The 12,172-nt window shown below is 53.5% G+C and overlaps 1 protein-coding gene across 5 annotated transcripts in view; it reads left to right on the top strand.

Moving 5' to 3' along the window:
- Positions 1 to 12,172, top strand: part of PLXNA1 (plexin A1) — a 284,683-nt gene that overhangs the window by 197,088 nt on the left and 75,423 nt on the right. For all 5 annotated transcript variants that reach the window (XM_042849837.2, XM_005288414.5, XM_005288413.5 and 2 more), the window contains exons 11-12: positions 5,623 to 5,719; positions 6,093 to 6,283. In XM_042849837.2, the coding sequence (XP_042705771.2) occupies positions 5,623 to 5,719; positions 6,093 to 6,283 (288 nt within the window). The remainder of the gene's footprint in view (positions 1 to 5,622; positions 5,720 to 6,092; positions 6,284 to 12,172) is intronic.

The raw sequence follows: 12,172 nt of genomic DNA, 5'->3' as shown, positions 1-12,172 counted from the left end.
CTGTTCTTCGATTGCCACCAGCCTTTGGACCCTCACCCCAGCTTGGAGGCAAACAGATCAGGGACAAGTCAAAAGGCGGCTCATTCAGAATGGAGTTTGCCTGACATGGACACATAGAACTCATAATCCTACAATTCATAGACTGTACAGACAGATTCCCGATTCATCACACTGTGTGTTAGAAATTAGAGATGGGTTTGATATGAATGCTCCTGACCTTCCAAAGGACTCAAAAGCTGAACCTCAAGCCAACCGTTCCCGTCTACATGAAGGGCTGAACTGAAGCCCTGGCTCCAAACCTCCTGTAGGGCCGGGGGTGTTTGTAATTGGCATCTGAGTTGCATGGCTTTAGCTCATCTCAGTAGCGAAGGTCATACATGACTGAAGTGAACTTCAGAACCAGGGCAGAGCTGTCACCATTGGCCATGATCATTTGTGCATTTGGCAGAGCGAGGGCTGGCAGTGTGTGCAGCTCGGAGACCCTTCCTGCCATTTCTTCCCATTTCACCGTGCACTTTGCTTTGCTCAGACAGTGCCGCCCTTCCAGTGCACCCTTCCTTGCCCGGGCCATGTGCCGTCGCTCCAGGAGTCTCAGAACTGAGTGGGGAGGCCTGTTCTTCCAGAGGCAGATGCGCAGTCTGTTGGGTCTGTCCCCTCCCAGCCTTCCACATGTGCCTGTTGCTGTCTCCAGGGCTGGCGCGTGAAGGGTTAATCATCTCTCTTCTCCTTTCACCCCCACCCAGAAGGAACTCATTTCCAAAAGGAGCTGGGGCAGAGAGATGCAAATAAGTGTTTCGGACAGCTGCAGGCTGGAAGCCTTCCCGAGATGCCAGGGCCCCAAATGAGACATGTCAGAGTACAAATTGAAAATGCCAATTTCACTTAGGCTGCCATGCTTCTCGTCACAGCTAAATCCTGCTCCGTTGCCCCTCCCCCAACTCCCACTTCCCAAGGCTGCCGATTGACGGTCTCCACTCATTAATGTAGCTTGTCCCTCTTAGGGGGTCCTTCAGGCTCTGCCCACCTGTTGAGGTGGAGGTAGGACAGAAGGGAGGATACACCTGCTAAGATCTGAATTCCTACCCCCTTCTGCTCTGTCATCCTGGGACCAGTGGGGAAGGCCTGCGGAGCTCAGACGTGAAAGGCCTTCATTGGCTATGATGTGCCAAGGAGGGTTGGATGGGAGCCCGCCAAGGAACACCTCATGTAGTGCTGGTGCTGGCTCAGCTGAGCGTGAGTCTGTGCTGGAGCCGTGAGTCACTAGGGTGTTGATGGTGGCAGTGCTATTCCGCTGAAGCTTTCAGCTGAGCTGGAAAATAGAGCTCTTGGTGGTTATGATAATGAATAGCCCAGTGGTGGTTTCAATTGGATGTGTCATTCTTCTTCACTTCCTGTCATAAACTGCCTTGCACCACTGAGCAAGCAGCAGCTGCATTCCACCCTGGAGGTGGCTGCATTTCACTATGGGGGGGGGGGAGTGCGCGCCATGCATGGATTGTAACCTGTGATGCGGCCCGGGTGTGGGATACCCAAGGCTGGTGGGGCAGGTTGTACAATGAGATCAGAATGGCCCCAAGTACTGCTTCATGTGTCGCCTCCTGCTGCTTCCTTGGCTTTGGAGCAGAGTTGTTTTGCTCCATCTCCTGGGCCATCCTTCTGCCTCTTGCTCAGCAACACATGCTGCCTGTGGGCACCTCCCCTTCCAGCTTTTGGGAGCCTGGGGATGAGGCAAATGGCCCCAGTAAAGCAGAGCCCTGTAGAGGGGCTGGCGCGTCTCCTGCCCTGAGCCGCCATGTGGGAAGGAGGGAAGGGGTGGGCCTGCAGGGCTTTCTGGCTTTGTGGGGCAGTTGGTTTCCGCTGAGGTGCTCCCTCTTGGCCAATCCCCAGAGGAGCACTGGGGGAGCTTCTCAGCCCGCCAGCTGGGTTAAAGGCGAGACATCCCAATAACTACAGTGCACAGATTCAGAGGAGGGGGAAGGCCCCCATCTCTTCTGGGTGCACCAGTAATGGGGCAGGGGCCAGGGTGTAATCTGGTCTCTGGCCCAGGCAGAGAGAAGTCATGGGGAGTAGCCATTCCTCCTGCCTACTCCCATGAATGTAGGGCACAGAGCCCAAATGTCCCTCTGATTTTACACTGATCAGGGATCAAACACTGGCACTGAGATCACCCCGTGCTACCGTCATTGAACTACCAGGCATGCCTTTCCCTGTGCAGGCCTCTAGTGGAGGCCAGCACAGCCCAGTTAGTGCCCTGCCCACATGTGCTCTTGGTCCCATCCAGAAAGGCCAAGGAATTTGCCCCCTTGCTAGCTAGTGGGGGGCTGCTGCAGTAGCGCCAAGAGGCAGCTTATCCAGGCTGTGCACTGACACAGAGTAGGGCAGTCTGATGTGAGCACGAAAAATGTCCCCTTGCCCTATTTCTCTCCATATGTTCCGTTCTGAGTCCTAACCCCCTTGACTTTGCTCGGGTGTGTAGACAGGCTACTAGTATCTTATTCCCTTAGCACCTTCCCTCCCCAAAAGTTCCCAAAGTGCACCTGTACAGACAGGCGTACATGCAGCACCGCTGAAATGCAGCCACCTCTGGGAGGAAGGGCAATGGCCAACCGGTGCACAGCAACATTGCACTGGGGAACTAATGGCTACGGACTGCAGGGTGAAATCCATCTCTGATAGGAGGTGCTCTAGGGTCTTTAGTGTCCATGGAAGGGCGGTCGGGATGCACGATTTCCAGGTCTCCTGGAAGTTCCCCTGCTCAGTAAGCAGCACAGGAACCAGTCCGTTTACCACTGATGAGTCTGACCTTGCCCGGTGTGCATGTGTAGTTTAAGGTACAAGCTAACACATCTGTCAAAAGGCAGGTAGTGCCCAAATCAGGCCCTCCATCTTATCTGTGCACCCAGCTATTGTGTGACCCCATGGCACCTGGCCCTGAAGGCTAGCGTGAGTCCCAATAACTCCTCGACTCTGGCAGAGTCTCCGGTATACCCAGCCCTAAGGGGGGATGACTCCTGTCTGCACGGAGCCAGGTTTGGTCTGTCACCGCTGGACTCATGCCGCTGCCACCCAAGCTGTGCAGTTCAGCCCACTGCTGCTGCTTCACACAGAGGGGGCAGGATCCTAGTGGCTGGAGCACAGGATTGGTACTCAGGACTCCTGGGTTTTATTCCCAGCTCTGCCACCGACTCACTGTATGAACTCAGGTGACTCACCTCCTCCTACCTCACTCTTGCTCTCTGCCTCAGTTTCCCCATTTGTAGCGAGCTTGGTGATTCTTCCATGAAAAGTTCCATATCTAATACAACGTGGTGATTAATTTAGCTCAGGCAAGGGGATGCAGAGGTGTTACTGGCTCCCTGGCAGGAGAAAGCCCCTCCCCCTGGTACTGGTATCTGTTCGGTCCCATCTGAGGGCTGCAAGGGGGAATGAATCACTTCAGTTTCCTCTGAGCCAAGCACAGAACTGGTGTTGAAGGAAGGGATGGACCAGGGGGAAATGCTGCCACTTACCCTGCTACCGCCGTTATCACGCCCAGTCTGTGAAGCTGGGCAGCAGAGTAACTGGCAGGGGTTGGGGGTGGGGTCTGAGCCAAAGAGCACCAATGCGGCCGTGTATGTGGCTCCCAACAAACTCCAGCAACCCATGAATCATTCATTTAATCTCTCCTGACACGCCTGTCATTTTCTCCAGAGAGGAGCGGAGAATCTCTCGCCAGAGGAGGTCGTTAGCTGTCAGGGAAGGTTCCGACTGCCTTCCTGTCTCCCTATCGATTAATCCTCCGCCTGCGTGCAGGGGCTGTGTAGGGACTGCTGATGGGGCTGCCAGGAGTTTGGCTCAGGTTAGAAGCAAGGTAGACAGTGTTGGTGGGGAATTGGCCCAGGGGCAGGGTGAGCAGTTTGCTGGAGCTCTAATCTCTATTTTCTGTGTCTTTGAACTGCCCCTGCTTACCTCCCCAGAGCTTGAGCCTGGCTTGAGTTCCTTGGGCTTTGCAATCCAGGCATGGAGGGGGTGGGGGGTGGAGTTGTGCTCCACTGAAGGGAGAATCCAGCATCACTTGTGCTCTGCAGAGGGCAGAAAGACAGCTCCAATCTCTGCCAAGGTGTGGACAGCACAATCGTTCCATTTAAACAGGCCGCCAGGGGAAACGCTCCTTACTCTGGCCACAGACTGAGCCTGTGTATCATGAGGACTGAGGGATAATTAATCAAAGCAGTTCCCCCCCCATGTTGTTCCCAGAATGGCACCTATTCTGGGCTGCAGGTGCCGGTGCTGCTCTGGTGAAGACACTCTTACAGATTTGTTTTGTGAGCTGCTGCAGATAGCAGGGTCCATCCCGACCCTTCCCAGAGAGAGACACGTCGTCTCTCTGTGCTTCCGGGTTTGCCTTGCCCTAGTCCCTAATGCATGCTTGCCCGCATCACAGAGATGGTTTTGAATCCGGATTGTGGTGGGTTGTTAGAGCAGCGAGAGGTCCAGGCCTGCAATAGCAGGGAGCGGGGACTGCAGGTTAGGAGCGAAGGGTGTCAGCAGAGGTGGGAGGATCATGAGATCCGAATGGCAGTGGGTGCTGAGAGGCAGCCTGGTGAAACATTGGCAGAGCAGTGGGGGGGGTCGGGACTGGAATAGCAGCGGGTGTCTTTGCTTAGGACTGAGGTACGTTGGCAGAGCCACAGGGAACGGGAAGTTGCCCAGTCAGTGCTAGGAGTCTCTGACTGTGATGAGAACGTATCAGATTCCCCCAGATCTGTGAGGCTGTGCATTAGCCTCCCCTCCCCCCATCGCTGTGCATCAGTGCTGCACCTGTGAGATGGGGCTAGTAGTCCTGGCCTTCAGCTCCTTCCACAGCAGCAAGGAGAGGCGTATGGTAGTGTCCAAAGCCCCCTGAGGGAGAAGAAGCTGCGGTAGGGCACAGTGCCATTGAAAGCAGCTCCCCTCCCCCATCTCTGGGGCGAGGGTGGGGCATGCCAGGGTAATGGTTGCGCTGCTCCTCAGCGGGGAGGTGCTAGAGAAGGGCAGTGTTAGTAGGGAATGGGTCTCGCCGCGTGCCCACATCAAGCAAACCCAGTACAGCATGGCCCTGCCGGAATCGGCTCTGGCTGCAAGGTGCCTATGAGCTCAGTGTCCCCAGGCGGCTCTCATGCTCCCCCACCTCCTGTCCATTCCTGCCCCCGTGCCCCCTTAGCATGTAGCAAGCCCCCAAGCATCGCCCCAGCCCCTCTTCTAGCTGCTGGGGGCGCAGGTGTGCTGGGGTTTTTCTGTTTATTGCTCCCCGGCAGGGACAGTTTCCGGCTGGCTGTGGGATCTCTTTGGTTAATGGGGCTTTTTGCTGTTTTGAAACCCGTGGTTTGCATGACATTTCTTTCTTTGCTACTTGAGGCCTGTGGGCGGGAGCACTCTCTGCCTGTCCGTCAGCCACCAGTGGCACAAAGGCACCTGTGGTGCCAGACCCATCCCTGCTGGCCGGGATCGTCTGAGCCAAGTCTCTTTCCTTCTCCGTGCTCCCACTAGGGAATAGTGCATTAGCGGGGAGATTCCTGGGCCTCTCTACATCCATCAGGGCACGTCTGGCTTCCCTCCCCTCACTGACGAAGGGGCTCTGCTTTCTTGTGTCTCCCCTTGCAGTATTTCTACGAAGGGAATGACATCAGCGACCTGCCCGTGAACCTGTCCGTGGTGTGGAATGGAAACTTTGTCATCGACAACCCCCAGAACATCCAGGGTAAGCAGGGGACATGATCTGTCTGCACAGCCCGCTCGCGAGCCTCCCAGCCATCAGCCTCTAGCTGGGGCTTGATTAGAGCCGGGCCCTAGAGAGGAAGCCCTTCATACCCATTCCCAGCCCCCTGAGCCAGCCAGTCCCTTAAGCAAGACGTGCTTGTTCCAGAAACATGTCCTCTGCAGAGCACCGCACTCCAGGCCATCTGGTCAGCGCAGATCCCAAGGTGTTAGCGGTTCCCAAACATTTGGCTGGCCCGTGCGAAATAAGCCAGTGGGTCTCTGCCTGGGTCCTTATGGGCAGGTGGGCAGGTGCCCTCGTCATAAAAAAACACCAATGTGTGGATGACCTGACACCCCTCTGCCTTCCCTTGCAGCTCACCTGTACAAGTGCTCGGCCCTGCGTGAAAGCTGTGGCCTCTGCCTCAAGGCAGATCCGCGCTTCGAGTGTGGCTGGTGCGTGACGGAGAAGAGGTGCACCCTGCGGCAGCACTGCCCGGCCTACGAGAGCAGCTGGATGCACGCCAGCAATGGCAACAGCCGCTGTACAGACCCCAAGATCATCAAGGTATGTCTGGGATGGGTGTGTGCGCACACATGCTGAATGCAGTGCTGGAGAATACACTGCAGGGGGCAGTTCAGCACTGGCCATGGCTGTGGTGGACTAGCGTATTGAGTGCCATTGGTGTGCACGTGCCTGTACGGATAATTAAGAAGCCCAGCTTCCTCCCCTAAAGAGTTTAGAGTCTAAAGGAGATGGGTAGCGTACAGGAGCATGGCTGAGCAGGGAGTGGGAGATACGGAGCTAGCAGCTCTCGGGCAGGGAAGATCTTCCAGGGAGCAGTTGTTCAGACAGCGTTTCTCAGTGTTTGGAGAGGGAGGCTGTGAGGCACAGGGCAGATGTACTGGTGCAAGGGGTGGCTCGAGAAATGGGGTGGAGGCAAAGGGAGTGTCAAGGAGACCAGAGCTGGCAGAGTGCAGGGCTAGGGACATGGGGAGGGTGGCACAGAGGCAGAGTCCCTCTCTCTCCTAGTTAGTTATATACACTGCCATCTCTATTGTCTCTCTCTCCTGCTTGGCCCCAGTGAGCACGTTCCCTTGGCTCCCTGCCTGCTCTGGTGATGCGTGCCCTTGGCCATGCGGAATTCCCAGCAACACTAGTTGCTCTCCTGACTGGGATCTCCCCGGCCCTCTCACGTCACTCTACCCTCATTTGTTCTGACACATTAAGCCTGAATTCCCTGTCTCACCTGTTGCTGCTGATCCCTTGACACCCATGGGGCGCATGCCTTCCCATGCGATGGGGGTGGGGATGTCACATTTTTCTGTACAAAGGGGGAAGTGCAGTTTAGTGGATTAGCGCAAGAGGCTGGGAGCCAGGACTCCAGGCTTCTGTTCCTGGCTCCGGCACTGACTTGTGTGTGATCTTGGGCAAAGTCACACTCTGGCTCTGTGCCTCAGTTCCCCTGCTCTGTAAAATGGTGATAGTTAGTGCTTTGAGATCCTCAGATGGCAGGCTCTTAGGCCTGGGCTGCACCTGAAATGGAGGTTAACATAGCTGTGTGGCTCCAGGGTGTGAAAAAGCCACTGAGCGATGCTGTCCTTACCCTTGAGGCAGAGAAACCTGGGTCAGTGGACGAATGCTCCTGTTGATGTAGCTACTGTAGCTTGGGGAGGTGGTGTTCATACAGCGACGGAAAACCCCCTTCCGTCGGTGCAGGCGGTACTACATTCCAGTGTGCTGCTGGCATGAAGCTATGCCACTATGGTCCCTGTAGTGTAAACGTGGCCTGGGTATCATGGGTTGTTTGTTTATTATTCCCTCTCCCCGGTTTTGCAGTAATAGCCTCTCTCTCGGTACTTTCACACCCAGAGGCTCCGACCTTCCTCACATATTCCTAGGTTTCCTTGGATCCTGGTGTGGAATCTCAGGCAAGCCGTGGGTCTGGGTTCTTTCCCCCCTCTTCCTTGCCCCCTGGGCAGTGGTAGTTCATCATCTCTGGTCTGTGACAGCTTTTATGACCTTCAGTTAATAAGATTGTGTATATTAATGTTAACATGTCTGTTGGGCCAGGCTCCAAGTGCATTAGGAGGGATTGGTGGGTAATTCTATTTGATGTGTTCTATTTACCCACGGATTCCGGGCCAGGCAGGCCTTGACGGTGTTAATTACCGGAGTCTCAGCACAGTATCTAATCTATTTGGGTTTCAGTGTCCTATCAGATGAAGGCTGGAAATGAGAGTCGTGCCTCTCCTGTTCCCCAAAGTCACTCAGCTCGGGCTGGTTATTGGCACTGAGGTGACTATTGCACTGGCCCTGCTGAGAAGTGTAATTCCATTGCAGGCACATGCCTGCCATTCACAGCAGTGGGTGGGAACCCTGCCCCGACAATGTCTGCTTGTCACCCATCCACTGGGATTTTGTTTCAAATTAATGATAAAAAATACTAGTGATTAAGAGCATTGAGCCATCCTATAGCAGAGATGGGCTGAGCTGCAGGCGTTCTGTTCTGGGAGCTGGATTGGCCCATCACCTTCCACCCAGGGACTGCAGCTGCAAGCACTTTATGGAAGGGGGTAAGGACCGTTATCCCTCTTTTACAGAGGAGGAAACTGAGGCACAGGACAGGGAAGTGACAAGGTCCTGCAGCGAGTTAGCTATGGATTTGGCAGGAGGGCTTCTGATGCCATCCTCACTTCTAAGCACAAGACACACTGTTCCATACTGTGTGCATGACCCACGAAAGGGTCCATCCGACTCCCGTGTTCTAGGTATAGGAGTGTTTTCTTATCACCCCTTGTTGCCAAGGTTTAAATCACATAGGAATTGCCACGCTGGCTCTGAGCTGGGGGCCATCTGGTCCAGTGTCCTGTCTCCAGCCGTGCCCAGCACCAGATGCTTCAGAGGAAGGTGCAAGAAACTTCTTAGCCTCCAGAAAAGAGAGATTGGCTTAAACCCTGAAGCATAAGGTTTAATGGCTCTTCCAAAATGTCTGCTAGCATTAAAGCAGTCATAAGAACATAAGAATGGCCATCCTGGGTCAGACCAAAGGTCCATCTAGCCCAGTATCCTGTCTTCTGACAGTGGCCAATGCCAGGTGTCCCGGGGAATGAACAGAACAGGTAATCATCAGGCGATCCATTTTCTGTCGCCCATTCCAGCTTCTGGCATACAGAGGCTAGGGACACCATCCCTGCCCATCCTGGCTATCTATCCTCCATGAATCTATCTAGTTCTTTCTTGAACCCTGTTATAGTCTTGGCCTTCACAACATCCTCTGGCAGAGTTCCACAGGTTGACTGTGCGTTGTGTGAAGAAATATACTTCCTTTTGTTTGTTCTAAACCTGCTGCCTATTAATTTCATTTGGTGACCCCTAGTTCTTGTGTTATGAGAAGGAGTAAATAACACTTCCTTATTTACTTTCTTCACACCAGTCATGATTTTATAGACCTCAATCATATCCCCCCATAGTCATCTCTTTTCCAAGCTGAAAAGTCCCAATCTTATTAATCTCTCCTCATATAGAAGCGGACAGTAATCTCCCCAGTGAGACCTCGTGCAGTGTCATGTTTGTAGGAACCAGTAGCCCTTCCAGTAAATAACCGCTTTGTTCTTCAAGGACCCGCGATGGGAGAGACCTAGACCCCCACAGAGAAATCCCACAATCTCCCGGACAAGTTTGGTCCCTTCCTCACAGCTGTTCTCTCCCGGTGACAGAAGGGGACTCAGAAGATTTAGTCAAGTAGTTTCTGCCCAAATCATCAGAGCTTTTAAAGAAAGAATCTTTATACAATGTAATATCAATAGAAAGATTTGTATGATTAATGAACATCAATGAAAGTTTGCTTAGGGGGATGGGGAGAGCAGGGGCTGCTCTCTGCGGCATTGGATACCCCAGCCTTACAGCTTTGGGCTAGTACCTAAGATTCTGACATTGGAACTGGCTAAAAACAGAGTGATACTGGTTAGACAGAGGGGACCAAATTCATCAAGTGCCAAAGCAGGCGCATTTCCTGTTGAAGTCAGCAGGAGATGCACCAGCTTGCATTAGGGCTGGGTTTGGCCTACAAAAGGTAACAGGCCCACCTAGCTTCACTGCCTCAGACTGGGCAGGATGTGCAGGAAGGAAAAACAAACAATGTAAAGACTATGACGTCCATGAGGAGTTTAAGATCTACTCAGTTTTAATGATCTTGGGGGCGGGGCACGGAGTGATAGGAGAAGGAGCATTTCTGGGCATTGGGTGTTGAAACATGCCTCGCTCCCTGTTGCGTACCTTCCTCATCAGCTAAAACACACACACTGTGTAAATCCTGACCTGGAAATGCACCTCATCATCCGTCCATCAGGAGTTCTCTTCCCACCAGCTCAGGCTAATGTGCTGAGAGCTCTCCAGTCGAGCCCCTTCTTCTTGGGTGTGGTAGCCAGGGAGAATTCCAGCATAGCCGTCTAGGGAGGGGCTCTTCAAGGCCTGGCAGCTCTATTATAAGGTGACCTGGTAACTGAATCCTACAAGGCCAGTCTGGTGCTGAGACGCCCAAGCATAAGAACTCAGAAGTCACAGGACTGGGAGTCACGTTGGCTTTGCCGGCGAGCCACTTGGCCATCGTTTTCAAAAATGGCCCCTGTGTTTGGGTGCCCAGCTTGAGACAACTAGGGCCTGATTTTCAGGAAGTGTTGTGCTCCTGTCACTCCGGTTGAAGTCAGTGGGAGCAGCAGGTGCACACGCCTGCAAATGAAGCCCAAGTTGTCCCATGTTGGGGCCCCAATCACTGAGGCATCCAGAATTAGCAGACACGTCTGAAAATGTTTTGAGACCTCGGTGTGCCTCAGTTTCCCCATATGTAAAATGCCGCTAATGTTAGTGACCAGCTTCCTAAGAGGGTTAGGAAGCTTTGTTACTGTCTTTAAAGGGTAGTGAGCTCCTTGGATTAGTAGGTGCTGGAAGGGCGAACGTGTTGATTATGTACTAGTAGCTAAAAGTCCTGCTGACACATGGGCGTAATTCATAAAGTCATGTGTGTAAAAAAGCTCAAAGTGGCTGAGAACTTAAAAACTGGATGGTAGCAGACCATGCATCCCAGGGATGATTGAACAGAAAGAGCTCTCAACCATGATTGTAGCTGTATCCATCGCTTCACACTGACTCAACAGAGATTTTAGGTTTCAGAGTGAGACACACGGCGAGTTCCTGGAATTGTATTATGTAGATTGCTATTTGCCTGGGAGTCACTTTAGGACTGAAATAACCCCGGTTCTGCTCTCCTCATGGTATGTCTGCCATCCAGGAGACCAGCTGTCACCTTATTTTGAGCTATCTGAAGCCAGTTCTGCATATAAAGAGATGCATGCCCTGATCTCATGTGACCTCACATGGGCCCTATCCTGCTGCCTCTAAGTGAGTGGCCGAATTCCCATTGGCTTCAGTGGCAGCAGGAGGGGACATGTTGTGGGTGGGCCCCAGGGGCTGCTGGGGTGCTGTAGGTCAGGATGGAGTGACACACTGAGAAGGGAATGGGAGCCAGGAGTGAAATACTGGGAGTGCTGCAGGTGAGAAGCGAGGTGCCTTGGCAGAGCTATGTTAGGAAGAAGCTTGCCCATCACTTGCCCCGTCAGCCTGTCATTTCAGGATCTCTAGTTTTGCCTAAAATTGCAAAGGGGGACAGCCCTGTGATTCCAGAGAGGTCAAGGAAGGAATTTCCCAAGTGTCTGGAAGGTGGAACACTGCAGTGTCATAGACCTAAAAGTGCTTTTAAAGCCACGAGGACTGTTTGCTTTAAATGGCAGCCAACCCAACTGCTACTGCCTGCACTTCTGCCATCCGGGCCAGGACTCTGTGTGCAGGAAGTGGGCTCTCCCCTGCCTGTTCTGCCTGGTGGGAGCAGCAATCGTGCAGGCCAGTGGATTGGCGCTTTCTCTGCTTCCCTCGCACCAGAACAGAATGTGCTCCTACAGCTTCTAGAACAGCCTGGATTCCTGACTGAGCTGAGGCTCCCAAGGGACGGGCTTGTAACAAGGCCTCCTAACCTTCAGGCCAAGCTATTCACCGGTGGGGCTGCGCACTGACAGGCTGCTGGGGTGTTGGCTCAGCTGGGTAGGTGGGAGAGATGGGGATGTTCTGTATGGGAAACCCAGCTGTGGCTAACGGGGATCCGCTTATCAAACATCTTTGGAACAGATGACTCCACTGTGCGAATCCAGAGGAAGAGCACATATCTCGGTGCTGTTCTGGGAAGCTTTAAAAATACCCCAGCCCTAGACTAGAACTCCTCTCGGGGCAGAGGGGTAACCGGTGAAGCCAGGATTCTCAAAAGGAGTCTGCACCCACAGCTGGGGCCAGAGATCCCAAAGAGCTCAGCTCCCGTTTGGCCCTGAAATAAGGGGCTCTGGTCCCAACTGGGCATGCTGAGCATGTTGAAATCTGGCCCTTAACATTCCCCTTCGTGCTGCTCCG

The sequence above is a fragment of the Chrysemys picta genome, chromosome 7 (assembly GCF_011386835.1).
Source record: "Chrysemys picta bellii isolate R12L10 chromosome 7, ASM1138683v2, whole genome shotgun sequence".
NCBI lineage: Eukaryota > Metazoa > Chordata > Testudines > Emydidae > Chrysemys > Chrysemys picta.
This window is presented reverse-complemented; position numbering and strand designations above follow the sequence as displayed.